Genomic DNA, 27736 nt, shown 5'->3' on the forward strand with positions numbered 1-27736 from the left:
TGAAATCTATTACTTTTTATTACTTTCCACATACATAATTAAAAAGTCACTGAACACACAAAGAAAAAGGACAGAATGAATCTGAGTGAACATATGTACAACAGTCCAAATATTAGATTTTTTCCATCTTTAAAATCAAGTCATCACAGATTTTTGTTAGTTCATCATTTTCTTTTGCCTGTTAAGAAGACAAAGAATTAGTGAGTCAAGAACAAACTGCAACTCACATTCATATCACAAAATTGCAGTCACAGGAGTCATAGCACCTTTGGTGTTGTGTGGAACAGGAGTTCCATTACAAATGCTCAAATTCTGTAAATGCAGTAAAGACTTGGAACAAGGCATCCTAAGGAGGCATATCTTGATTAGATTTTAAAGGGACAGCTACATTACATTGTTTCCTTAACTTTCCAGGCAGTGTCTAAAATTTAGACTGTAGTCTCTACTGTTAAGGACTATTGTTAGACTGTTGTACACCCTTTTGTAAGTTCTCTTTACAACTAAATAGAAGATGCAACCATCAACATACCTATTACTGGTGCCTGTTTTTCCACTTCCTAAGTGGCTGAAGCAATTCATTATGGAATTATGTTTATAGCATGATGATGCTGGTTCTTTAGATCATAATGCATCTAGAACGGATGCAGTGCCATCATATTTAAGCCTCATTCCCAGGACAAGGTGTACTGTTCACTTTCAACCTGAACCTATATTTTAGTTACACCCTTTCAACAGTTCAGCTAGTATCCAGTCTTGGAAGTCTATATATTGTTAGTTACTTCTGAGGCTCATCTATGCAAATGAACCCATTATTCACAATAGATCCCTCTACAAGGGTAGATGGATTCCATCTCTCAGTATCAAAGGGTTCTGCCATACCAATATTTGAGACATACAATCAAGACTCCTATTTCACAGTATCAGGGGGTAGCCATGTTTGTCTTTAAGGTACCACCAGACTTCTTGCTATTTCACAGTGGTATTCCTGAGAACACCAATTCTGATGCTAGTTTAGAATGTAGCTTATTACAAGTTTAAAACCAGTCAAGTAGCAGATACTTAAACTGACCTTTTGTTCAAGGCTTCTTTCTAGAGACTGTACCCTCATTTGTTCTTTACGCAAAGTAGCTTGCAGTGCTACAGACTCCGTCTTGGCTTTGCCCCGTACCTGGGCAATCTCTTCATTTGCTCTGGAATGAAAGTGAGCTAATGTTTAAATCTGACTTAATTCAAAACAGCTGGCAAGTTACGGTCTGAAGTCAAGTTAGGTTCTTCCACTTTAGAAGTGGTTACAATATTTCTAAGAGAGGTTTTGAGATTGAGATACTAAAGTGAAATCCTGGCCCCATTGAAATCAAGGGGAGTTTTGCTTGTGAATTCACCCTACGTATAAGGTAAACATGAGAGACTAAGAATGAGAAAGTACTCACTGATGCAGTTTTTCTTCAGCATGTGCCTTCAGTGCTTGATATCTCTGCTCTTCCTTCTTAATCCTTGCAAGATAATCTTCAGCACATTTCTTCAGAGCCTCTTCATTCTATCCCAATATAATTGGAGAGTTCCGTTAGTGTCAAGGTGGTTGTTTGAATTTAACCTCATTACCCCATAGGCAGGCAAGACTCTACTACTGCAGGGATGGTTTTTTTTTTTTTTTTTTTAAAAACAAAAGACCTGTTCAAGAAAACAAATAGTTAAGGGTATAGTTGAATGTCAGATCTTTCCTCAACACCCAGCCACTTGTTCTCGCCCACCTCTGTTTAGGCTCACTTATCTTCAAAATGCCGACAAAGGAGAAATTCATCCTAGTTTGCATCCTCAACTTTGTCTCTTTTTCTCTCTTCTCTTACCAAAAGCCACCATGTTCTTGAAATTTTCTCATTCTGTGCCACTTCTATTCGTTCAATCAATGTACCACCTACTCTGGCTCAAAGTAAGGCTAAATCAACCCTCTTCCAGGAAAGGCAGAAGATGATGGGGAAAATTCAGGATTTGGACCCTGCTGCAGTTGAATCAAATATTAAATATTTAATACCAAGTATGAAACCATGCAGTGCAACAAAAGCCACTACAGTGAGATGGGAGGAGAAAAGATAAGTCATTTTCCCCTGAGTGAGACTTTAGGGCAAAGGCCTGGTCCGCCTTGGTTTGTACAGTTCTGGCACAAGGGAGTTGTGATATAAAAGTTAGGGTCTCCAAGGGCTAATGTAATAGGCAGACTTCTCCTGAACCCGAACCAGATCCTTCTACTAGAAATGATCTTGGCCCTTGTGATCACCTAGTCTGACCTCCTGCGGCCTCGGAACCTATGAATAATCCAGAGACAGGCTCTCTTGGGACACATATCTAATCTTCTCCTCAGAGTCACTCGTTCAATTGTTCGTGATAGAAAAGGATAGGACACTGAGCTAGTCACATTTTGATGCAACTCAAGACAGCCAGGAAGATATGGAGTACTTTCAGTTAAAAAAAAAAACAAATTTTTTTTAAACCATACTTACTGCATTTTAAAACATGACTTGAACCTTGTCTACCCTAACTACTAACATCTTTGAGACCTTAACCAGCCACATTTCTAGGGGGAGTCGAATTTTGACTGTGACCACCTAACACCTAGTGTAAAGTGAGGTGTTCTAGAATTTCAGCTATTTCCCCAGTCTCAACAGGGCCTTAGTCTTGTTTGGGATTTGGAAGCACAGTACCAGTGTCACTCCATCATCTTACTTTGCGATAACCTTCTAAAGCCTCTTTCTGTTTTTCAAATCGTTTGAAGAGTTCAGAGAAAGACTTCTCCATGGAGTTCAGATCTGACAGAACTTGCTGTTTCTCCTCCAGCATCTTCTGGTTTTCCTTTTTTGAAAGCTCTTTCTGTTTTTGGGCATCCTCTAAAGATGAAAAAAAAAAAAATACAAGAGGGCTGGGTGTTTTTTGTTTTTCTTAAAGCAAAGCACCCCCTCATCCCAGTTACTAAAGACACAGGACCAGACGTTACTGTAGCATAATGAAACCTTTACTTCTTATCTCTACTTACGAAACCTTTAATTCTTATCAGCACACGCAGCCATATTACCTTTGCTGCAGAATTCTCTTTAAAGGACCAAAGGACAAGCATCGTAGAACTGTCATTCTTGTAAATATGAGTCTTCCTTAATTAAGGATTTAATCTAAATTATGCACAGCTTTAGCATGCTTACTTGTAAAAGGATGACTAAATGTATACCCCAAATTAAATAGTAATAGGGGAAAAAAAGCCATCAAGGTTAAAACAGAGTAAAAGAAGCTGTTAAGAGGCAAAGAGGCAGCCCTTTAAAAATTGGAAGTCAAATCCTATTGAGGAAAATAAAAAGGAAAAAAAACCTCCGGTAAATCAAGTATAAGTAGGCAAGCCAAAAAGAGCAACCAGCAAAAGACTAAACAGCAAAAATAAATAAATAAAAGTACATCAGAAGCAGGAAGCCTGCCAAATAATCAGTAAGACCACTGGACGATTGAGGTACTAAAGGAACATTCAGAGAAGATAAGGCCATTGCAGAGAAGCTAAATGAATTCTTTGCTGCAGTCTTCACTGCAGAGAATGGGAGGATGATTTCCACACCTGAGCCATTCTTTAAGGGACAAATCTGAGGAACTGTCTCAGACTGAAGTCAATAGAAGTCGTTTGGGAACAATTGATAAATTAAACAGTAATGTGTGATCAGGACCAGTTTTGAAGGAACTCATATGAAATTGCAGAACTACTAACTGAGATATGTAATCTGTCACTTCTGTACCAGATAGCTAAGGTGACACCAATTTTTAAAAAAAGAAGACTCCAGAGGTGATCCTGGCAATTATAGGCTGGTAAGCCTAACTTCAGTACCAAACAAATTGGTTGAAAATACAGTAAACAACAGAAATATCAGACTTGGATGAACACGATTTGTTGGGGAAGAGGAGAGATGTCTTTTGTAAAGGGAAATCATGCCTCATCTATTTGGATTCTTGCGGGGGGGGGGGGAAGGAATCAACAAGCACGTCGACAAGGGTGATCCAGTTGATATAGTGTACTTGGACTTTCAGAAAGCCTTTGACAGTGTCCCTCACTAAAGGCTCTTAAGCAAAGTAAGCAGTCATGGGATAAGAGGGCAGGTCCTCTCATGGATCAGTAATTGGTTAAAAGACAGGAAACAAAAGGGTAGGAATAAATGGTCAATTTTCATAATGGAGAGAAATAAATAGTGTCCCCCAAGGATCTGTTCTGGGACCAGTGCTGTTCAACATATTCATAAATCTGGCAAAAGGGGTCAACAGTGAGGTGGCAAAATTTGCAGATGATTCAAAATTACTCATGACAGTTAAGTCCAAAGCTAACTGAAGAGTTACAAAGGGATCTCTTAAAACTGGGCAACTGGGAAACAAAATGGCATATGAAATTCAGTGTTGATAAATGCAAAGTATTGCACATTGGAAAATATAATCCAATCTATACATACAAAATGGTGAGGTCTAAATTAGCCATTACAACTCAAGAAAAATCTTGGGGTCATTATGGATTGTTCTCTGAAAACTTCCGCTCAATGTGCAGTGGCAGTCAAAAAAAAAAGCTAACAACGTTAGGAACGATTAGGAAATGGATTGATAAGACGACAAAATATCATAATGCTACTATATAAATCCATTGTATACCCACACCATAAACACTGTGTGCAATTCTGGTCATTCCATCTCAAAAAAGATATTAGAAATGGAAAAACGGCAACAAAAATTATTAGGGGTATGGAACAGCTTCCATCTGAGGAGAGATTAAAAAGACTGGGACTATTCATCTTAGAAAAGAGATGACTAAGGAGTGGAGGGGGTATGACAGAGGTCTATAAAATCTTGAATGGTATGGAGAAAGTGAATAAGGAAGTGTTATTTACCACTTCACGTAACACAAGAATGAGGGGTCACCCAATGAAATAGACAGCAGGTTTAAGACAAATATGAACAAATACTTCTTCACACAATGCACAGTCAGCCTGTGGAACTCATTGCCAGGGGATGTTGCAAAGGCCAAAACTATAACTGGATTAAAAAAAGAATTAGATAATTTCATGGAGTATAGGTACATCAATAGACAGTCAGGGATGTAACCATGCTTTGGTTTTCCCTAGGCCTGACTGACAGTTACTGGGACTGGATCACTTGATTGCCCTGTTCTGTTTGCTCTTTCTGAAGCATCTGTCATTGGCCACTGTCGGAAGACAGGAAACAAGGTTAGATGGACCATTGGTCTGACCTAGTATGGCCGTTCTCATATTCTTATGGACTCAAGATGCAAGCTTTTGGCTGACATGTTAATCGTTGCCTTTGCAGTTTAGAACAACAGTAGAAACAAGAAGTGTCCACCAGAGGGTTCCACTGACATTTGGTCAGAAGTGATATGGCTGTGTGTGATCTACAGAAGTGGAACAGATTATTGTTCTCATTTAGTAGCAAACTGTTGAATTGCTTAGTAAGCAACTGGAACTTGTAACATCAATGGACCATCTAGAATTGAACAGCTACGAGCCATATTGTGGCCATTACTGTGCATGCCTCAGTTAGGTACAAATCAGGCACCTACCTTGCTACGTGCATGTGTCTGTACAAGTCAAGCAAACATGTAAGTACCCCAGTTGTGTAATTAAGATGCATACAACTGTGCACATTCTACTTTAGAAATCTGTCCATAAACACATTAATTTGTCTAGCTCTGATCTCTGTTCCAAGGATTCAGTATGATACAAGTATAACATGTAATGCAGTATTGACAGCATGACTAAAGTACTAGCCAGAAGAGTACTAGATATTCTTGTGTCAAAGCCAGCTATATATTTAGTGCGCCCTTCAGGTCTAAGCAAAAGCCCATCTCAAGCAGTGTTCCATTTACTCAGTATACTTACCCATCATTTGGGTTATTGTACCTTCAAACTCTGCAACAATTTTTCTAAAAAACAATATTGAATATACATTAGAGAAAGCAATCAAAAGCAATAAATCAAGCTGTATAATTAGCAGGCACTAACCCCATTTCCAGGTATTCCATATAAAGCCTGTCATACTTCTTTTTCCATTCTAAAACTTCCATTTGCTTTTCTTGAACCTTAAAAAAAAAAAAGTTCTAAATTTACTTAACAGGGATTGAGATAAACGGACATTCACAACAACCTGAAGGGTATCTTAAAGAGGTGTTGACAGAAGATAAAATTTTCCCTATGGACACTATTTCATAAGGGTCAGTTATGGCAGAAAGCTCTAGTACTAGTCAGAGACAGACCAGTAGACTGGGTGATGTAGTGTTATCATTAGTCTCATAGTTCATTGTTAGGTTTCAGAGTAACAGCCGTGTTAGTCTGTATTCGCAAAAAGAAATGGAGTACTTGTGGCACCTTAGAGACTAACCAATTTATTTGAGCATGAGCTTTCGTGAGCTACAGCTCACTTCATCAGATGCACACTGTGGAAACTGCAGCAGACTTTATATATACACAGAGAATATGAAACAATACCTCCTCCCACCCCACTGTCCTGCTGGTAATAGCTTATCACAGTATGCATCTGATGAAGTGAGCTGTAGCTCACGAAAGCTCATGCTCAAATAAATTGGTTAGTCTCTAAGGTGCCACAAGTACTCCTTTTCTTTTTATAGTTCATTGTAATATTCAACACTTCTCAATCAAAAAGATTCACACAAAAAATTGTTTTAAAGCAGATTACAAGTGACCTTCCCATGCTATCCCTGTACACACAGCACTGGTGTTTGTTGCATCACACAGCAAGACTAAGTTTACTATTTCTTCATACATTGATCACAGACTTGTTTTTTCCAAGTAGACTTCCCCTAATTTGTAATATAGGCATCTTACTCCCTCACTGTTAGCGGTATTATACTATTGACTCTCACAGCATGCAGCCAACTCTTTTAATCTATTCAAGTCAATGTTAATTTGCAGGTTGAATCAATCTGTGTTCACACAAATTTGGAGGGAACAAGGATAACCTTACATTTTCAGACAAGTTATATTAAGATGGAGTTACAGTTGAGAAAAAACACATTAGCTATGTAGGTTTCAGAGTAACAGCCGTGTTAGTCTGTATTCGCAAAAAGAAAAGGAGTACTTGTGGCACCTTAGAGACTAACCAGTTTATTTGAGCATGAGCTTTCGTGAGCTACAGCTCACTTCATCAGATACATACCGTGGAAACTGCAGCAGACTTTATATATACACAGAGAATATGAAACAATACCTCCTCCCACCCCACTGTCCTGCTGGTAATAGCTTATCTAAAGTAATCGTCAGGTTAGGCCATTTCCAGCACAAATCCAGGTTTTCTCACCCTCCACCCCCCCCACACAAATTCACTCTCCTGCTGGTGATAGCCCATCCAAAGTGACAACTCTTTACACAATGTGCATGATAATGAAGTTAGGCCATTTCCTGCACAAATCCAGGTTCTCTCACTCCCTCACCCCCCTCCAAAAACCCACCCCCATACACACACAGACTCACTCTCCTGCTGGTAATAGCTCGTCCAAACTGACCACTCTCCAAGTTTAAATCCAAGTTAAACCAGAACATCTGGGGGGGGGGGGGGGGAGGAAAAAACAAGAGGAAATAGGCTACCTTGCATAATGACTTAGCCACTCCCAGTCTCTATTTAAGCCTAAATTAATAGTATCCAATTTGCAAATGAATTCCAATTCGGCAGTTTCTCGCTGGAGTCTGGATTTGAAGTTTTTTTGTTTTAAGATAGCGACCTTCATGTCTGTGATTGCGTGACCAGAGAGATTGAAGTGTTCTCCGACTGGTTTATGAATGTTATAATTCTTGACATCTGATTTGTGTCCATTTATTCTTTTACGTAGAGACTGTCCAGTTTGACCAATGTACATGGCAGAGGGGCATTGCTGGCACATGATGGCATAAATCACATTGGTGGATGTGCAGGTGAACGAGCCTCTGATAGTGTGGCTGATGTTATTAGGCCCTGTGATGGTGTCCCCTGAATAGATATGTGGGCACAATTGGCAACGGGCTTTGTTGCAAGGATAAGTTCCTGGGTTAGTGGTTCTGTTGTGTGGTATGTGGTTGTTGGTGAGTATTTGCTTCAGGTTGCGGGGCTGTCTGTAGGCAAGGACTGGCCTGTCTCCCAAGATTTGTGAGAGTGTTGGGTCATCCTTTAGGATAGGTTGTAGATCCTTAATAATGCGTTGGAGGGGTTTTAGTTGGGGGCTGAAGGTGACGGCTAGTGGCGTTCTGTTATTTTCTTTGTTAGGCCTGTCCTGTAGTAGGTAACTTCTGGGAACTCTTCTGGCTCTATCAATCTGTTTCTTTACTTCCGCAGGTGGGTATTGTAGTTGTAAGAAAGCTTGACAGAGATCTTGTAGGTGTTTGTCTCTGTCTGAGGGGTTGGAGCAAATGTATGTAGCTATGTAGGAACTATCCTAGTAGCAAGCATTAGAACCCCAAGAAATTCAGGCTTAGTTTAAAATGGTTGGCTCTCTTTTAAGTTATAAGAAGCACAGTTAAGGCCCCCAGACAAACATGACTCTGTCCTGTAGTGAAGCCATGCAATAGCCATGAAGTTATATTTGTGTTTGTTGCTCCAGATTAGAAGAAACTGATTTGAAAAGATAAGATTCTTCCCCTAGTGTTGTCACTACAGGGCATTTTAAAAATAATTAAAAAATATATATATATTTTTTTTAAAAAGTCTTCCTCCTTCAGAGAAACTCATCAAGAATTGTCTTTTCAGGGCATCCATCATTTCTTGTTCTTGTCACAGTACAGTACTATAGTTGGGAGGTGCCCCCACCTTACCCCACACAGGCACAGCCCACTGGCACTGGAGACAATGAGGCAGGCAAGGAGGTTGAAGGTGCTGTAGGCTAGAAGCACATTGAACAGCAGCAGCGGCAGTTTCCCCTACTCTGCAAGCACCAGGGGTGGGGGGGCTCAACCCTCGGCCTGCCCACTCCACCCCTTGCACGAAGCCCCCACCCTTAACCACAACTTTAAATGGAGCATGTTCTGTAATCGAGCAGGGAAGTAAGATCGAAACAACGTGAAGCGAGATGACGTTACGTGGGGAGTTACTGTACTTCAAAACCTGAAAAGGGGGGTGGGGGTAGTGGGATAACAAGTGTTGAAATAGATGCCCAGTATTTACTGAGTAACTCAAAGAGGGGAATGCTTGCATGTGTTGGATCATATTAAAGAAGTTCTGTATTAAAATCACAAAAGAGTTTGATTCCCCATAGTTTAAATTCCAGGGTATTACTAATTAAGAGGTCTCTTGATTTTTGGTACTGTTTCTCTCCCTCTGTGTATGAAACTTGCAGGCTTCTAATTGTGTTAGTACATTCTAAGACAGAGTCTGTTCTCAAAGCAATTCTTTGTAACAACAACTACTCAGAGAGACTCAAAGCAATACTCTAACAGAAACAGCACCTAGAGACTTCCCGCCCTTTTGTTGTATTCATCTCACTTTGTTAACAATTGTGATTAAAATAGAGATAGAGGATGTATGTGGATGGATGCTTGGTGGGGATAATAACGGAATGATCAGGGAGGTGCCAGCCTAAGAATCCAGTGTCCATCGGCGGAAGAAGGCATCAAATGGAAATAACCAGAGGACCCCCGGAGGGCAGACTGGAATCCACCCCACAGCCTCAACAATGGGAGAACCAAAGAACAAGATAACATCTGGCAGCACGGAGCCATCAGGATTGTGACATCTGCTGATTGATTCAGCAACAGCATTATGAAGCAATTCCCATAGACGGCATAGGAAGAAATTCCTATAAAAATGGACTCTAGAAACTGAGAACTTTGGGGTCTGATTCTGCAAACCAACTTCCAGCAGCATCAGATGAGCATCTGACAAGGCCCTGCTCCCTCCTCATGTCCAGGCCACCTGGCCAGTGGCTTGGCATGAGCAACTCTAAGGCTGGTAACTAGGATAACAGCCTTGCAGAACCTGTGAGAGTGTGTACGAATAAATATGAAATTGAATGGATTGTTATAGCTATAACTGCTTACTATGATTCTTTCTGTATTCACAATAAATGTGACATTTTGCCTTTTCCCCTTTAAGATGATCCTGCTGGTTTTTATTTTATTGGTATAACACAAGTTATAATGACACGCCTTTTCAAAGTAAGTGCTACATTCCTCAAGGCTTTTAAAGCTTTCTTCTTACCTCTAGTTTAACTGTTTCAACAGCTGCATCCATATCTTTTTGGCTATATTTCAGCACTTCTATAATAGCGTCAACTGCAGTGTTGGTTGGCACACCAAAAGGAGAGAGCGGCGAAGCGTTACTGGTTGAGATATCTGGAATTAGAGGAACTGTATCCTTTGCGGAGAAGAAAAACAAAAAGTTTGAGTGACTACCACATCAGCTACACTAGAATCTATTCAGATTATTGCAAGTTATTTTAACCCCAAAGCTATCCCTATAAACTGCTTAGTCATTTTTCTAGCTTGATAAAGAGATGTGGTAATACTATAGCTATATTGAGATGTAGCACACTGCACTATTTGCCTATTCATGAACAGCAGACAAAGAAACAGCTCCCCCCACAGCAAGTTAAGCATTACTGCTAGGCAAACAGACCTTCATCCACATAAAGAGTTATACAAGGACAGCCAAGTTTAAAACTTTACATTTAATTGTAGAATTTGGCACAGAGTGCTGCTTATTCAAGAAGCAGAGGAACTACAGTGAAAACCCATTTCTCACCTTACATGGGTTCAGCTGTATGAAAAAAGAATGCTTTGACTGAAATGGGAATTTGAGCTGCCTCTAGGGACTGAAAGGCAACATGCAATAACACCAGTCTAGGAGCCCACTATCCAAGAGCAAGCCTGTTTTAGTGTTTAACATCAGAAACACTGTAGATCATTAATAGCGCCAATTTTCAGAGATATGATCAATGCTATTAGGCATCAGAGAACCATTTAATCAAGTTTAATTTAAAGGATCATGTACAAAAATGCTTCTCGTCACACAAGGTTTTGTAAGAATTTAGCTTAAGGTTATGGTAAGCAAGCGAGATTTCCCCCATTTCCCCCAAAGGGCCAGTGCTTAGTGCTGGAATTTCCTCCTTATCCTGAATTTCTGTACTCAGACACACAATATCTTAGCCTAATTTTAAGCCAAAAATTAAATATGTTGAGATTGTAACATTTAACTGCTCTCTAGGAAGAGATAGTGTGGAAGATACTAGGAAGAGAAATTCAGGGTGTGGAAGACACTTTTGGAGATTTGTTTTTAATTGCCAGAGTAAAACAAAAGCGCCAACAAAAATGCTATTATATAGCACAATTATAGGACAGTGACTCTGATGTCAAAACAAGCTTGATAGAAGCCTCCTCACCAATGATAACAGTTCACTTAAACATTAAAAAAAAGTTAGTTTTAATACCCAGTATTGGGGCTAGAAACTATTGTAAATATGAAGATCTTGTGAATAGGCCAACTGCCTCTTGAGCACCTCTTCATGGCCTGAGATTACTCTGCAGGTACCTGGCTCTATTAACAGAGCCATCACACTCAATCAAGCTACCTAAACAAATTCTATGGTTCAGCACAACCCTCCTTGGGTATTGTTTTATCAGAGTAATCAAAAATAATAATAAAACAAAGTCCTCAAACCTCCATCAAGGCTGCAATCTGCATTTCCTGCTGAGGGTGTCTCCTAGGTGTTCCCTACCTGAAGCCCTTTTCCCTATGGCTCAGGATTTCATGCTGGAACTTGCTCACTCCTAGCAGTCTCTGACTTCCATTTTACTGTTGTCTCTCTCCCTGAGCACTCCCCTTTCTGAAGCTTCCTGCTGCTTTTTATAAAGGAATCGGCTCCTCATATACAGCTGGTTCCACTAACTAATCTCCATATCCCATCTTTGAGGTGTGGCCAGCAGGGCTAGTTGTACAGGACTGGCCAGCTAACTAACTTTAACATTCAGTTTTAAATTTCCAATTTGGAATATCATGGGGTTCTGATCAAAAACCCAAATAATCTGGTTCTGTGGATCCTGCCAAGACTATGCCAATGTGACCTGTGGTGCCTGTGGCAGCCCTCACTGGAAATGCCAAGGGCAGGGCAGGCTGCAAAAGGGAGAGCAGATACTCCCAAGACTGGTGGGAAACACTGAAGTTTATCTCCTCAACCAGTCACAAACTATGCTTCTGATTCCCCACTGGTTATCAAGAAGCAAAAAGGAAATCACACAGCCCTCTTATTTCATTCCAGTTCTCTGGCTCCCAGTCAGCACCTAGTCCCAATACAGTGAGAAGTTTAGTTTTAAAACTACTCACATATACAAAAAATGTTCTTCTGACCCCAAAGGGCCAGCCACGTTACCAGATCAGTACAGTTTGGATCTTACCCAAAATACCAAGCTGCTGGCCAGTCCTTTATGTGGGAGGGATAGCTCAGAGGTTTGAGCATTGGCCTGCTAAACCCAGGGTTGTGAGCTCAATCCTTGAGGGGGCCATTTAAGGATCTGGGGCAAAAATTGGGGATTGGTCCTGCTTTGAGCAGGGGGTTGGACTAGATGACCTCCTGAGGTCCCTTCCAACCCTGATATTCTATGATTTAGTGTCTAAACCTAAAGGTTTATTATAAGGGGGGGGAAGAACCAGAAGAGAGATGTTAAATGGAACGAGTCACATACATGCAAAGACTTCAAAGTCCATATATCAGGCTCCTAGCAGTATTGGTGATTTTGCTGGCTTGAAAGTCCCTCTGGAATACATCCACAGCGTGGATGGGTCATTCAGTCCTTTATTCAGAGTTTCAGTTTGTAGCAAAGTTCCTCCAGAGGTAAGAAGCAGGATTGAAGCCAAAATGGAGAACATGCAGCTGCCTTTTTACAGTCTTTTGCCATGTGGCTTGTGCTTCCTTTGTTTCAAACAAACTGCCCAGCACATGGCTTGGAAGCCTTTTCTGTCCTTAGGCATGCCCTTCATGCCTTGTTGATTCATAAGGTGTATCCCCATACCTTCTCTCAATGGGTCAGTTGTATAGCTGATGGTCCTTAATTGGCCATCAAGCAGACTACGCAGTACAGATACCAAACTGTCTGGGGGTGTCACCCAGAAGCATAGCACAAGTTTGAAATACAGACATACATATCTAGAACTCATAATAAACACATAAATCAGATCATCAGATCTGGCAAATTATAACATTTTTGCAGATACCTTACATTGCATATCTGGCATAACTCATTACAATATGGATATTCATAATATCCTCAAGTGTACCCCAGATTCAATACATCATCACAGCTCCTTTGTCATTTTAAAACTCAGAGACAACCTATATGTATTAAGCCATTTAAAGTCTCTTGGCAACACTTGTAATGCCATTCACCCAGTGAATGCACACGTCCTGTTTGAGGGTACCGGCAATTGTAACACCAACACTAACCCACAGCAGTGCAGGAACACTAAGCAGGCAAGAAGTTGATAAAGGTTGTTTATTCTTCCTACTCGAAGAACTCATCCAAAAATCCACTAACATGAAAATTGACATGTTTATGATTTACTTACTGGAGCTGGGAAAGTTCCCAGAAGATCCAGTCCTTTAGGCTTTTCTTCATTTTGAAGAGATTTCACTGCAGGCTTTGTGGTTTCCAAAGGCAGTCTACTGAAGTCAGAAAGAAGACTAAAAAAACCAAACAAACAAACAGTTAAAATGAGAGTGTTCAAAACCAAATTTATGTGCTATAATTTAGATTAAAATCTATACTTACCCACTTTGAAATGGTGCATTGACTACACATGAGTTTATTGTTCCAGGAGCCAGCTTTTTGGGGCTGTCTCTCAGCAGAGGGTCAAACTTCAAATACAATGACTGCTTCCTCAAAGCAGACTCTTTAAACTGGGGAGAGATAGGGGAGATATTACTCACATTGAAGGATATGTTACTTTGTAGTATAGCCAACTCAGAAACTTCAAGTGGTGTGTTCTCTCCAGAAGATAGGCTTAGTCAAACCTCAGCCTTGGCTAGACTACCAACAAGGACAGCAGCTAATTATAGGGGGATCATGAGAAAGAGACAATGGGTTGAGCTCAGTCTATCTACTCATGAGATGGTACATAAAACTGCTACACCCAACTGGGCCACATTTGAACCTACAACCTAGAGGAGAAAGGATTAGATCTTATTGTTCTCTCCCCACCCCTAACTCTTGAGCCAACAAGTTTAACTGCTTAAATATCAGATACTTACTGAGGATGTACCAAATTGTTCCAGGTAGTCTATTTCTATGCCCATTCCTAGAACTGGAAAGGGCAAATATATTAATAAAAATGATTTCATATAGTCATACAGTTGTTAATAGAGCAGGATGGAAAGTGACATTGATATGAAACTGATGGAAAGCAAAGAGAAACTACTGTCCCCAGTTAGATTAAGTTATTAGCATGAGAAAAGAACCCTGAACTTTAGCCTAGAAGGGAAAGAGTTCGCATTTTAAAAAAAAACAAAACAAAAAAACCCTACAACCCCACTGCTCTTCTTAAAACTCAGGTTTATTTATTTGGGGACGGAAGGAGTTAACACGATTCAAGTGTCTTGATGTAGTTGAAAAGCTAGTGCACATCTTTTAAGTTTAACATGGAGGTATCCTCAAGAATGGACACATTGCTCTTCTATGAGCTCTGTCCTTTTAGTATATCATTGACAGTTCAATCTATGCAGATTTACACACAGCTGCTATTACCATAGTCATCGTTTTCCAAAATGATCCACCAACCCGAGTATTAAGAGGTTTGTGATAGATTGTAAAAGGGGAACAAGTAAACTTAATGTGCAATGATAGACCTAGCCCTCTAGTTTTGAGCATAAACAATCTTTTGAATTATGCAGCATACTATAGAAGTTTTTTATTTTTTAATAAAATTGCAATTCTGCACTTGATTTCTCTGTTTAAGGTATGAAAATGCAGAAAAGCCATTTGTACCATAACAAGGACAGGGTGGGTCCTATGGGTTTGTATGAAGTAAATGTAGTATCAAGATTGTTCAATAGATTTGTGTTTTGTATAGTGGGCACTTTGGTAATGTGTGGTTTTATGACCTGAAAAGAATAATTCAACATAAAAGTGCTTTTCTAATGTTACAACCAACCAAGTGAAACCCATTAGAAACTGTATCATTGTCACCAAAACAGGTGAGGTGGTATTGTTTGGATTGTAACTGGATTTGGCACCTGGTTATTTAGTGTCGATTGCTTGACGGGACAATGTCAACAGGAAATCTAGTCAGTTTTTGAAGGGGGAAGGAAAAGGAAAGAGTATTTTTGGATACTCCACCAGCTCCGACAACCCTGCCAGTTTTGGTGGCTTTAAAGTTACTCCTCTCCCCCCTCCTTCAACTTTAAAAATAGCTATTGGGTAGTACTTGCAAGAAGCAAACAGTCAAAGAAAACTATTAGAGGGAAACTGACCGTAAACAATGCTTTCAAGTGTTAAGTGTAAAAAGTCCTCTTTAAACTTCTGTCAGTTTCAATAATCTTAGGAAAAGTTACTGGTCTGAATTTAAGGATTGTCCCTTTAAAGGTAGGCAGGATGAAACATTAAAAACTAGAATTGGTAATGAGATGTATGTTCCTGTAACTTAAACTGAAGTAGCGGAAAAACAGCATACAGAGCTGTTTTAACAGCATGTGTGTCCAGTTCTGTTGCAGCGCCTTGCTAAGAGCAACTGCTCTTACCTTCTGTTGAGGGTCTGAAGTACTCTTCAGACTCAGTGACTACTGTTGGATCATTTATATCAACTGCCATTTCAGTTTTCTTGCAATTGGCTTCATGTTCTTGGTCAGCCAAAGGGGATGTTCCACTGCCAAATAAAGGCAAGTTATCTTGACTGTGGGCATCAACTGGTGAGGTATTTGAGCTTGTTTTTCTCTCCTGGAAGGCATACACACACTTAGTTTGTAATATGGAACATTGGGAGTATGACTGGCATAGTGCATTTATGGCACTTAAAAATGTTAGTGATGGTTAAATCAGTTTGTTACACAACAGTTAAAAGGGTTGCTGAAACAGAATCCATGGGGAAGACTGCAACAGCAGCAGGAATTTGTTAACCCAACACATTGTGTTAATCCTCATCAAGCAGAACTGCATTTTATCAGATTCCCCACCCTTGATTTAAGTTTTTAGCCTGAGCACTTTATGCTGTCAACTAAAATCAAGGTATTTCAGATGTTCCGTGACACTGATTTGATCCCTTCAGTTATGTCAGGCTGAGTTTATGGATTTGGTACAGACAGGGCCCAACCCCTCTTTCATTGGTTTTTAAAATAAACTTTGTTTTCACTAAAGAAGTCTGAGGATTTGTAAGAGTTACAGTTTTAGACTGAAGGGCATGCAAGAAGGGGAGAACAGCAACTTTATTAGAAATAGAAAACTGCTTTAACATAATGGTTTTACCTAGAACTGGATATCTTAAATATAGATACACATTACCATAGTTAGTTCTCTTGAAGATTCCTCTTCAATTTCTGCTTGAACTACAAATTTGTCTTCATCTTCACTCAGTTTTTCTTCAGGGAAGCTACTAAACAAACAGTTAAAGTCATCATAATCTAGTCAGTTGTAAGGTCTAAACATGTTCCTTGACCTGGCTAAGAGTCATTTAGGCAGAGGAAGCTTGTTTGACAGCTTGCCTCCCCCCTCAGCCCACCACTAATATAGTGGTCTCTAAATGGCAACAAGCTCTCCATTAACAAAAAATCAGCAGGTAAGACAATGAATTTACATACTTCTCCCATGAAAGCTAGAATGCTATTATGGATGCATAGAAAGTCATGACTGCCACAGAATGGCCAAACAGCCTTTTCCATTAACAAAAAGCAGGGAGATTAGATTTAAAGGAGTTTCTACTTCTGTGAAAACAGCTCTGTTGGAGTTAAACCCCAGAACTCATAGGGTTCCCACCCTCCCCTTAACAATGGTCTAATATCCGTAGTAACATTTTTATAGGCACTCCATAAAGCCTCACTGTAGCAGTCCAAAACTTTAGCTGATGGTAGTGTAAATTTAATATTTACCCTAAGTTTAACAGTAATAGGTGGCTCTGTATGCTTGACCAGGAGAGTGAACACGTATTACTCATTCTTATCAAATGAAATGAAATAGAGTCTATTCTGGATAAACAGCTAGTTGTTTCCAATATGTTCCATAGTAAAGTCGTTGGCATGTAGTGGTTAAAACTGGACTTCAAAACTCAACACCCTACACCCTAAAATTAACTAGGGGAAGAAAGCTCCAGTACCTTGATATTACTACTTTTTCCTGCAGCTCCAGATTTTGTGAGAAGCATTTATATTACAGACCATGTTCACAACCAGAAAGCAGTGTGAACTCCCTACTATAGAATAATAGGATGAACAAGAGGGTCATTTCTTCCTTGCTAGCTCTTGTCCTGCACCCCAAGAACATTAGGGTTAGGTACCAGAGGTGAAGTGAGAATTGATTTTAGGCTAAGAGTGTAAAACAGAACAATTGTCCAGTTTGTTCCGCTCCCTGCTACTGAACCAGCCATTATCTGGTAGCTCTCCAAGCTTTAACATTTACAATGGAAGGAATGTGACAGATCAGTGAATGGGAAACAGGGTAGATATAAAGTTTATTTTGAAGGAGGGGGCAGGGCAATGTTGAAGGGAGAGCAGGCACACAGATCTGATGCTCTTATCTTTTATTTTTTGAAGCAAGGACAGAGAGAGGTATTTTTAAAAATTTGTTGACTGTCAACAGAAAAATTCTGTTCAGAGGCACCAGCACAGATTTCTCAGAACTGTACAGATTTCTGCACCCACAAATTTTTGGCATCATCTTGCCCTGAAAAAAAGTCTTTGAGGCAGTTCTACAAGTTCAATTAAAGATTTACTTACTGAGTTTCAGGCACTATTTCTTCAGCAGTCTCATCTGCAACAACAATTCTGTTAATCTGCTCTGGTGGAAGAGATTCCCATTTTGGTAAGGTGTTATCCTGTTCCTCTTGCTGATTAGCTTTTTCGGTGTTGGGTTTAGGGCATTTGGGTGAGCTAGAAACTTTGGAACCTCCTCCAAATGGATTAAAGTTTGGATCATCAAATTTGTCCCAGTCAAAGTTATAAGATGCACTGGAAACAGGAATATCACTTTCTGTTTTACTCTTGCTTTTTGCCTCAGAGTTCTCCAATGTTTTCCCTAGAGCTATAGCAGTTTTCTTGGAAGGAGGCTTAATTCCAGGTCTTTTACCTAGTTTCCTTGGAGGTGGCCTTTTACTAGCTGTGTTATCAGTGAAGTCAAATTCTAGTTTCACAGATTCGGCTTTGGAGAAGCTAGCCTCTTCTTCAGGTTTTGACTCTTTTGTTGAAGTTCCTTCTGCTACTGGAGAATTCTGTAGCTTTGATTCCCTAGTTTTGAAAGGATGTGTTGTATCAGAGCTGTTAGGATCAAAGGTGTAGGACCCTTGTACAGGTGGTGGAGAATTCTGTGTTTGTGTTGATCCGTTGGAAGAATTGGTTTTGCTGACTTCACCAGAAGTGGGCTTTATATCCAGTTCAGTGTCATTAGGAATTGGTTTGGACTCATTACCAGGCACCACGACATCCATGAAAACAGTCTCTTTTGTCACACCAATAAGAGTGTCTGCATTTAGATTTGTACTCTCAGACACTGCAGGAGTAGGTGGGGAAGTAACAGGAAGGGTATCATCCAGTGACAGAGAATTTGTATCATTTTTCTCAGAAACCTTTTCAGGGTTGCTAGACAATATAGGAGACTTTTTTAGGCTCTCAGGAGAATTCTGCATCTGAGAGGAACTCTGGAATGGATTGATGTTGTTTAAGTTATCAAAATCAATGCTGTATGTACCACAGCTTTTCACTGGCATCTCATCATCTGGATAAGGAACAACACTGGCTTCCTCCTGCATTTGTGCATCTTCTCTAGTAATTTTCGTGTCAAATTCTGTTACATGTTGATTTCTGTTACACAAAAATAAAGTCAGTGTTAATTTATAATTAGCCATTTTAAGACACCATTTAAAAAAAACAGTTTTCAAACTCATATGCTGGAGTTTACAAAGCTTTATGCTACACCAAAAGAGTTGGACAAAAGAGGGCTGAGATCACCATAAAAGCAAGAGAATTTGTCTGCTTTCTAAAGAGCCTACCACCCTGGTATCTTACTGTTCAGGGATTAGAGAAAAGCCAACAAAACCTCTCCTAAAGAAGTCAGTTCTCCTCCACCACATTGTGCTCATATAGAAACACACTGCTGAGTCCCCTTCCTTTTCTCCTCAACCCCACATAGGAATGCTTTACAAGGGAGGCTGAAATTCAGAGCATAACTCTCTGGATAGGCTGAATATGTACTGCAGTAGTAAAGAACCAGTAGTACTGAAAACCCCTACAGAACTTAGATTCAGATAATGGTACAGATTCCTGGACTAGTGTAGATATTCACACAGGGTTTATAAGAATGGGAGTGACCATCAACATAATGTATCAAGTTACAACATGACTCACTTCTTCCATTCCATCCTTTGCTTTCTCTGGTCACTGCTGATTTTTTTTTTTGGGCTGTCCGTGACCACTCCCTTCCCTCCCCCGCCATCTATGAAACATGTATGCCAGAATTGCATAGACTGCTCTGAATACAGAAGTTGAATGCTAATACTTACTAAAAACAGAGAGGCAAGGAAGAACACAGGGGGTGGGGGGAGAAAGAAATGACTGACTGCTGTAAGTGAATAGATTATAGAAAGATTATGCATAATCACTACGGACACATTCTAATGTTATGTTCCCAAGTCACCCCTGAGCTCAAGTTTGCTTATTTGTAGCTCATGTACACATGATAGAGCATTAAGACATTACTTCCTGAAAAAGTATTTCCTCCCATTGTTTTGCCTCTTTTGCAAAAGAGTACAAAAAGTTATATGAATGCCACATACACAAAAGCTATACAGCAAAACATAATTAAAAGCCAACCAGTTAAAGTTCCAGCATGACAAAGTTGGAAGCAAGAAAGGATACAGTTCACTACGATCTCCCCATCCTGTGAGTCTCTTCTCTGCAAGACTTGTTGTCTAAGTAATCAGACCCCTCCCATCCTCTTTCAGTACTTAACCAATAAGAGCCTGAGAACTATGCACCACAGTGCTGTTCTTTGAAAGTTTCCATCTGTAGTACTTTCTTCCTCCTAGTCCTAAAATAAGTCCTCATACTCCTTACCACAACACAATACTAGACTGCAGCAACACAAGCATTCTCACTGTAGCATGGAGAAAGGGAGAGGAGATATACAACAGCAGGGGAACGGACCTAGATGACCTCCTGAGGTCCTTTCCAACTCTGATATTCTATTATTCTAACAAAAGCAGTAGCTCTTGAGATGTTGTTACTTGTGCCTGAATCATGACTGTACAACACCATCAATAAATGTTCCACTTTGCCATTGTAAAAGTCACTTAATCCCTACATGTCAGACCCTGACATTTAGAGACATAGGAGCAAGAAGTTTAGTTGACATATGAATTACAACTAAAAAATTAGTGACCGTGCCTAAAGATCTAGAATCAAATACCGCTGTTCAGTTCAGAGAGGCTGCGTGGATTTGAGATCAGAATTTGACCACTAGTCAAAGATTATCCAGTTCTTTTTTAGCCAGCTTGGAGATAGTAATTTTCTGAAAAAAGAACAAAAAATGCCATACAAGTAGGGTTTATAAGCGATTAAACAAATTAATCACAATTAATCACGCTGTTAAACAATAGATTATTTAAATATTTTTGGATGTTTTCCACATTTTCAAATATATTGATTTCAATTACAAACACAGAACACAAAGTGTACTGTGCTCACTTTATATTATTTTTATTTCAAATATTTGCACTGTAAAAAAGAAACAGTATTTTTCAATTCACCTCAGACAAGTACTGTAGTACAATCTCGAACATGAAAGTTGAACTTACAAACGTAGAATTATATACAAAAAATAACTGCAAAAAATAAAACAAAGTCCACTCCATCCTACTTCAACCAATTGCTTACACAAAACAAGTTTGGTTACAATTTGCAGGAGATAATGCTGCCCGCTTCTTATTTACAATGTCACCTGTAAGTGAGAACAGGCATTCACATAGCACTGTTGTAGCCAGCATTGCAAGGTATTTACATGCCAGATATGCTAAACATTCATATGCCCCTTCATGCTCTGGGCACCATTCTGGCAGACATGCTTCAATGCTGATGATGCTTGTTAAAAAAATAACGCATGCATTAAATTTGTGACTGAACATTCTGACATCTATTTCATGTTAGAGCAGTCTCAGATGATGACCCAGCATGTTCTTTGTTTTAAGAACACTTTCACTGCAGATTTAACAAAATGCAAAGAAGGTACTAATGTGAGATTTCTAAAGATAGCTACAGCACTCGACCCAAGGTTTTAAGAATCTGAAGTGCCTTCCAAAATCTGAGAGGGACAAGGTGTAGAGCATGCTTTCAGAAGTCTTAAAAGAGCAACACTCCGATGCAGAAACTACAGAACCTGAACCATCAAAAAAGAAAATCAACCTTCTGCTAGTGGCATCTGACTCAGATAATGAAAATGAACATGTGTTGGTTGGCACTGCTTTGGATTGTTATTGAGCAGAACCCATCATCATCATGGGCACATGTCCTCTGGAATGGTGGCTGAAGCACGAAGGGACATATGGATCTTTAGTGCATCTGGCACGTAAATATCTTGCAATGCTGGCTACAACAGTGCCATGTGAATGCCTGTTCTTACTTTCAGGTGACACTGTAAACAAGAAGCGGGCAGCATTGCCTCCTGCACATGTAAACAAACTTGTTTGTCTGAGCGATTGGCTGAACAAGAAGTAGGACTAAGTGGATTTGTAGGCTCTGAAGTTTTACATTATTTTGTTTTCGAGTGCAGTTAAGGAACAAAAAAAAATTCTACATTTGTAAGTTGCACTTTCACAATAAAGAGAAAGCACTACAGTACTTGTATGAGGTGAATTGAAAAATACCATTTCTTTTGTTTCTCATTTTTACAGTGCAAATATTTGTAATATAAAGTGAGCACTGCACACTTTGTATTCTGTGTTGTAACTGAAATCAATGTACTTGAAAATGTAGAAAAACATCAAAATATTTAATAAATTTCAACAGGTATTCTATTGTTTAACAATGTGATTAAAACTACGATTAATTGCGATTAATTTTTTTGAGTTAATCGTGTGAGTTAACTGCAATTAAATCAACAGCCCTACTTATAAGTGAGTACCACTGAAAAAAATCTTAGTCATGTACATGTATTACAATGGTGTAGTCTAAGGGCTTGTCTTCCCAGCATTGTTTTATAGGTATAACTCAAGCATTGTCTCTAGTCAGACTCCTTTGACCAGTATCAGTGAAAGCATTGGGACTAGAACACGGGAATTACTATTGTAGTACTATTATAATTACTATCGTAGTAGTGCTTATTACTAGGGTATTTTTGCTCCAGCTATGTAGGCTCCCCTGTATCATTTTTAATTGCAGCACCAGATTGCTTTACTTGTACAATTTAGAACTTGCTGATAAGTATGAAAGTGTCAGAGTTGATTATGCAGACAAATTTTTAATGGGAGATAGTTGTCCTCAACATATATTGCATTCACAAACCAGTCACTCTTAATAGCCTTAATTATTTGCAAGAACACTAAGTGTATTACTCACGCAGCACTGCTGGATTCAGACAGATGAAGGTCTCCTAGAACTTCAGTACAATCGTCTAGTGTGAAAGTAGCATCAAGTTTGTTTTCCATACTAGGACTCAGGATTCTGTGAGTCTGAGGATCCCTCATAGGAGTTTGAAAAGTTACCTTTGAGGTGAAAAAAAAGTAGTTTCTGATTGAATATTTTTAAGCCCCCAACAATACATACATGATTTTTTCTCTTAAGAGCGAGGCCCTGAAAGCGTGAGAAGGAAGAGGCTAACATAAATGCAGACATACCTTCATAGCTTTTGCTACACTTTTTGGTGGCAGATTTTCCTTCTGTGATGGACGAAGGATAGAAGGTCTCCCTGTGGACTCTGGTGGCGGGAAAAGGAAGGAACAGCTTTCTGCTGTTAGATCATCGCTGATGTTTTCGCCATTTAAAATCTGCAGACTCATTCTAGAAAATAATCACATTTACATGCCCACAACGTGAATGAGAGGGTGTTGTCAGACAGCTGTGCTTTCAGATAATTGGACTCTTAACAATCAGCCTGGCATGCTAGTGAAGAAAGACTGTAACAGCCACAGAACTGAGTTTTACAACTATTCTAAATCCTTATGCAAGTTAACATACTACAATACATTGAAAAAGCAGATACATACATTATTACATCAGCAACTCTGCTTTTAAACACAACGTGGTCACAAGTTCTCTTCTCTTCCCTCCCCTCCCCCAAACCTGACAGGTATATGCAGTCATGCAGTTGTCATGATATTCAAGCTATGCGTAGCCACAGTTTTTGCAGGGGAAACATAATGCCTGCAAAATTCCTACATTTTATTTATAATGCATCATGATTAAGCTTCCAGAATCTCCTTATTTGAACAGAGTTTTTAATAGTTAATGTTCTGAAATGGTACGGAGGACATAAGCATAATATGCATTTCCTCCCACTTTCTCAGGATGTCAGTTATTCATCCCCCTCAAATATAAATTGTGACTCAACAGTTCAAGCAGACATAATAAGGCACATAGAACCATAGGGTCCTATTTACATAAATATTATATATAACATTTTAGCATGAGAACCAGAAGAGCTTTATAGGGAATATAATTTTTCCATGCAACGTTACCGTCGACATTAAAGGAGCTTATATACAGCTCATCAGACTTTGTAGACTGATTTGTTTTACGAGTGATCTAGGGGAGCACAATTTATAGTATGCTTACTTTTCAGTGGGTTTTATATCAAGGACAAAAGATAGAGAAGTTTAGAGCACAGTGAAAGCAAGTATTCAAAAATTATTATAAAAATCCTAATGTTTTTAATGCTGGCACTGGACTCTAACTCTGGCGATTTCTGACAGACACTCTTTTCATTTGTCTGTCTTTTTGTAGGTATGATTGTGATAATAATTACAGATGCCTAGTATTAGTCTTGAATGTTTAAGAACTATCTATGAGGGTTTTTTAAAAATGGAAAGGTATGCAAGAAAGTTTAGCAGGATTTAAAGCATGTCTGCTATTTTTTTTAGTCCTCATCTTGTTTTAAAGGGACAGTGTCAACTGAAACTTTACCCCCAAATTACAGCTCTGAGAATCTTCAAGGGAAGTTAACCTCATTGCTTTTTGTCCAAGCCAAAGGGGGGGGGGGGGTTTAACATGCACACAAACCTGTGAGCAGCAGTGAACTGAATTTTTAGAGTTGTAGTTGTAATATTCTAAGTAGTCAGTGAATAAAATAGAAAGTATAAGATAAGATTTAAGTTGACAGCATCCTTTTAATACCAGATCTCTTTACACAACAAGGACCATTCAGAGACTTCTTCACTTATTCAATTTAGCTGCCTTTGCTCATGCTGGAAAAGTTAATAAAAGACCACTAAAAAGACATATGATGTGCACAATAGGGATCCAACATCGAGTTAAAGATACTATACACGCACACACCACATACATCTAGATTTCCATACATTAGCAACCACTGCAACCATTTCTACGTTCTGAAACAAAGTCATTGTAAATACTTGATATCTGAAGTAGTGTTGCAGAGAATAGACTACTTTAATGTAAGATTTGGTTGAGAACACAAGTTAGTTTTCACAGCAATTAACTATAACTTGATCCATTTACATAAATATTAGTATACCATGAGGTACCACTGCATAAGAATGGTCATGTGTAAATGTGATTGAGTTAGTATGTGAAAGCCATCACTGAGTTTTCCACCTGATAAATACATAAATCTCAACAATTTAACATTTAATTGCTTTAGGTTTTAGTGAAGGATATAGTTAAGTGCATTGGTGCCAATCTGCAATTGCATATGCAGAACTGTCAATATCATTAGATAAAAAGGTCAACTCAGGTTTCTCTGTATGCCTCAGAATGCACAAAACCTGAAATTAGAAGATGCGCAGCTAAAAACTGTTTAGTAGTAGTTCATTTTGGCATATATGTCAAACTTTAAGATCATGGCAACAGCGTACCCAAATACTCACACAGTTGTGCATACTTAAAGTTTGCATTGAATATTCAGCGTAGAGAGAAGAGACTAGTGTGGAGCATTATGAATAATGCCTTCAGTTTTTCAGCAGAACACAGGACATGAAGAACAGGTAGCTTCAGTGCTTTGCATGGCAGGTGTTCTATACTGGCATGTGCATGTTGTCTATGTTCAGTTCATAGAACTGTGGTTCTCAACCCATGGACCACTTGGGGCCCAATCAGCACACAGCTACAGCCCATATGACATCCTCGGGGCCATACACGTAATATATATTGTGTGGATGTGGTCCACATAACACATAGAGAGCTGGATATGCAGCCCACAATGATAAATAGGTTGAGAATTACGGTCATATTAACATGGATATTTAAAGATTCCTTGGGCACATGTGTAAAACATACCACATTTTTTAAAACCTACATTTTATTTTTTTGCAATATTGAGCTCTTAGATTTAGCACTCAGTAAGAGCCTAGTCATTGGGATGACCATAGCTATGTTAAAAAAAAAATACCAGCATTTAAGTTAGTAGCAAATGTAAATGAAAATCAATTTTTATTTACAACTAGAAGACATGATTGCCAGGCTGATTTTACTCAGACTTCCCAGCCACAAAAAGGCATCCTGTTTAGTAAGTTACAGCCCCACAGGCAAGTCTGCGAAAGTAACACATAACTCAAAGGAAAGGTCTGAGGGTGACACAGCCTCACCAGGGAGCAGAGGAGATCCCGGTCATGCCACTGCCAAGTCAGCTGATGATTAAACCCCCTGCCCCTCCCCCATGCCCCTGTCACGCATTTCAGGGGAACAAAAGAGGGCCTTTTTCTGGTGAATCACCAAGACATTCGGTTACCAGCAGAGCCAGGAATGGAGCAGCGGCTCCCACACCGGGCAGCCACAGACGTGGCCACTGAGCTGCAGCAATGGGGAAGGGAGAACAGCCTAGAGAGATTGCAGAGTAGCAGCCGCGTGAGTCTGTATTCGCAAAGAGAAAAGGAGGACTTGGGGCACCTCAGAGACTAACAAAGTTATTTGAGCATAAACTTTCGAGAGCTGCAGCTCGCTTCATCGGCTTAGACTAGAGAGAGGGAGAAGAGGGGGCGACAGGAGATTGGGAGGCTTAGAGGCCGACAGACGAACGCCCCCCCGCCGTATTGTCAGGACACCCTCACCGTCGCGTCAGTGCACAAGCCAAATCCACCCGGCCCAGGGAGTCCCATTAGTCCCCCCCCCCGGCCCCGCACCACACCCCAGACTCCCTCAGCGGGGAACCCACAAACCCTTCCCCTCCCCGACACCTCAGCGCCCCCCACACCACCCCGCCAGCTTCCCCGCAGCTGGGGGTGGGGGGCTGCTACCTGCCGGCGAGTTCCAGGCCTGAGGCCCTGCCTGTGCGCTCGGCTGCCCGGGTGTCTCCCCTCTTCGCCCCGCAGCCGCTCTCCCCGTCACCGGCAAGCAACCAACCGAGCCCACTCGCCGCAGCCGCGGCCCCCGCCTCAGGATTTCAAATGTCAACGTTAGCTCGACTCTGCCAATGACAGGCCAGGAGCCAATCAAGTCAGAGGTGACCTCGGTATGAACAGACCAATCAGAGAGGGGGCTGGAGGAGGGGCACCCAGCCAATAAAAGCTCCCCAGAACTAAGCGATGGTGCGTGCGGCATGCTGGGAAATGTAGTTTTCTAGGGATGAGGGTGGAACACGAGAACCTTTTCATTTCGCTCCCGCTGGCTAAGCACCAAATTCTCCCCACTGGTTTCAGGGGCTCAGAATCAGGGGCTGATGTTTGTGAGCTCAGGAAAGCTAATGAGAGACCTAAATATATTCTGTTTCAAATAAATGTTTCCTACAAGAAACATGCTGTATATTTACTAATAAAGAGCACAGGTCACTGAAACAGCCCCACAACTGTCTGTATTACAAACAAAATTTAACTTGGGCAAATAATTACTTTAATCCTATACAAATATTATTTAAAAATCTTACTGCAATATAAATACTGCAATTATCTATTTCAAGTCCCAATGCTGCAAGGATTCTTATGCTCACATGGGCACAAATGCCATAATAAGTTGTAGGTGGATCACTGCACCTGCATAAACCTCAGGTCAGGATTCAGTCCCTGGACATGCATAGGACTTTGTGTGAGCAAGGGGTCTGCACAAGTGGGTCCCTTTTGCAGGATAAGGACCTCTGGTATTTATAAAACACCAAGCCAATGCTACAAAAAACTTATTTATTTCTGAAAAATGTAAATGTTAACAACAATGACATAAAACATTGCTCTGGAAATAACTGAATAAAATACTTTTGAAATGACTAACATAAGGCCCAATCCTGCAATTCTTACTCACATGAATCTCACAGTCAACCTGTGACCCTCAATGCCATAGGATGTTGTGAAAGCCAAAAGTAAGTGGGTTCAAAAAAGCATTAGATAAATTCATGGAGCATAGGTCCATCAATGGCAATTAGCCAAGATGGTCAGGGAGGCAACCCCATGC

At 40.0% G+C, this 27736-nt stretch overlaps 1 protein-coding gene across 4 annotated transcripts; it reads right to left on the reverse strand.

The window, feature by feature from the left end:
* Positions 1–26729, reverse strand: TACC3 (transforming acidic coiled-coil containing protein 3). Of its 4 annotated transcripts, none has more exons than XM_077815940.1 (16): positions 26593–26729; positions 23020–23182; positions 22742–22887; positions 17915–18994; positions 16488–16575; positions 15731–15926; positions 14246–14298; positions 13767–13894; positions 13564–13678; positions 10204–10359; positions 6027–6103; positions 5904–5947; positions 2722–2882; positions 1431–1537; positions 1070–1190; positions 1–178 (listed from the first exon to the last, which is right to left on the reverse strand). In XM_077815940.1, the coding sequence occupies exons 2-16, from the start codon at positions 23179–23181 to the stop codon at positions 113–115; spliced, it is 2700 nt and encodes an 899-aa protein (XP_077672066.1). In that variant the 5' UTR covers position 23182; positions 26593–26729; the 3' UTR covers positions 1–112. The 4 variants fall into 4 exon arrangements, with proteins under 4 accessions (XP_077672066.1, XP_077672065.1, XP_077672068.1 ...); XM_077815939.1 differs by having other exon boundaries at positions 16488–16578; XM_077815942.1 differs by lacking the exons at positions 22742–22887; positions 23020–23182; positions 26593–26729 and adding an exon at positions 20003–20096 and having other exon boundaries at positions 16488–16578.
* Between the last annotated feature and the right edge of the window lie 1007 nt (positions 26730–27736).

This window comes from Eretmochelys imbricata, chromosome 4 (genome assembly GCF_965152235.1).
Source record: "Eretmochelys imbricata isolate rEreImb1 chromosome 4, rEreImb1.hap1, whole genome shotgun sequence".
Lineage (NCBI taxonomy): Eukaryota > Metazoa > Chordata > Testudines > Cheloniidae > Eretmochelys > Eretmochelys imbricata.

What these genes read in the sequence shown, in the direction of transcription:
- TACC3 (XM_077815939.1), bottom strand. Translation starts at nt 23,181, where the DNA reads ATGAGTCTGCAGATTTTAAATGGCGAAAACATCAGCGATGATCTAACA. An exon ending in CTTCAAGAGAACTAACTATG is followed by an intron (nt 15,927 to 16,487) that starts GTAATGTGTATC and finishes TATGCCTTCCAG; the next exon opens with GAGAGAAAAACAAGCTCAAA. An exon ending in GCTGAAGAAAAACTGCATCA is followed by an intron (nt 1,191 to 1,430) that starts GTGAGTACTTTC and finishes CTTTCATTCCAG; the next exon opens with AGCAAATGAAGAGATTGCCC.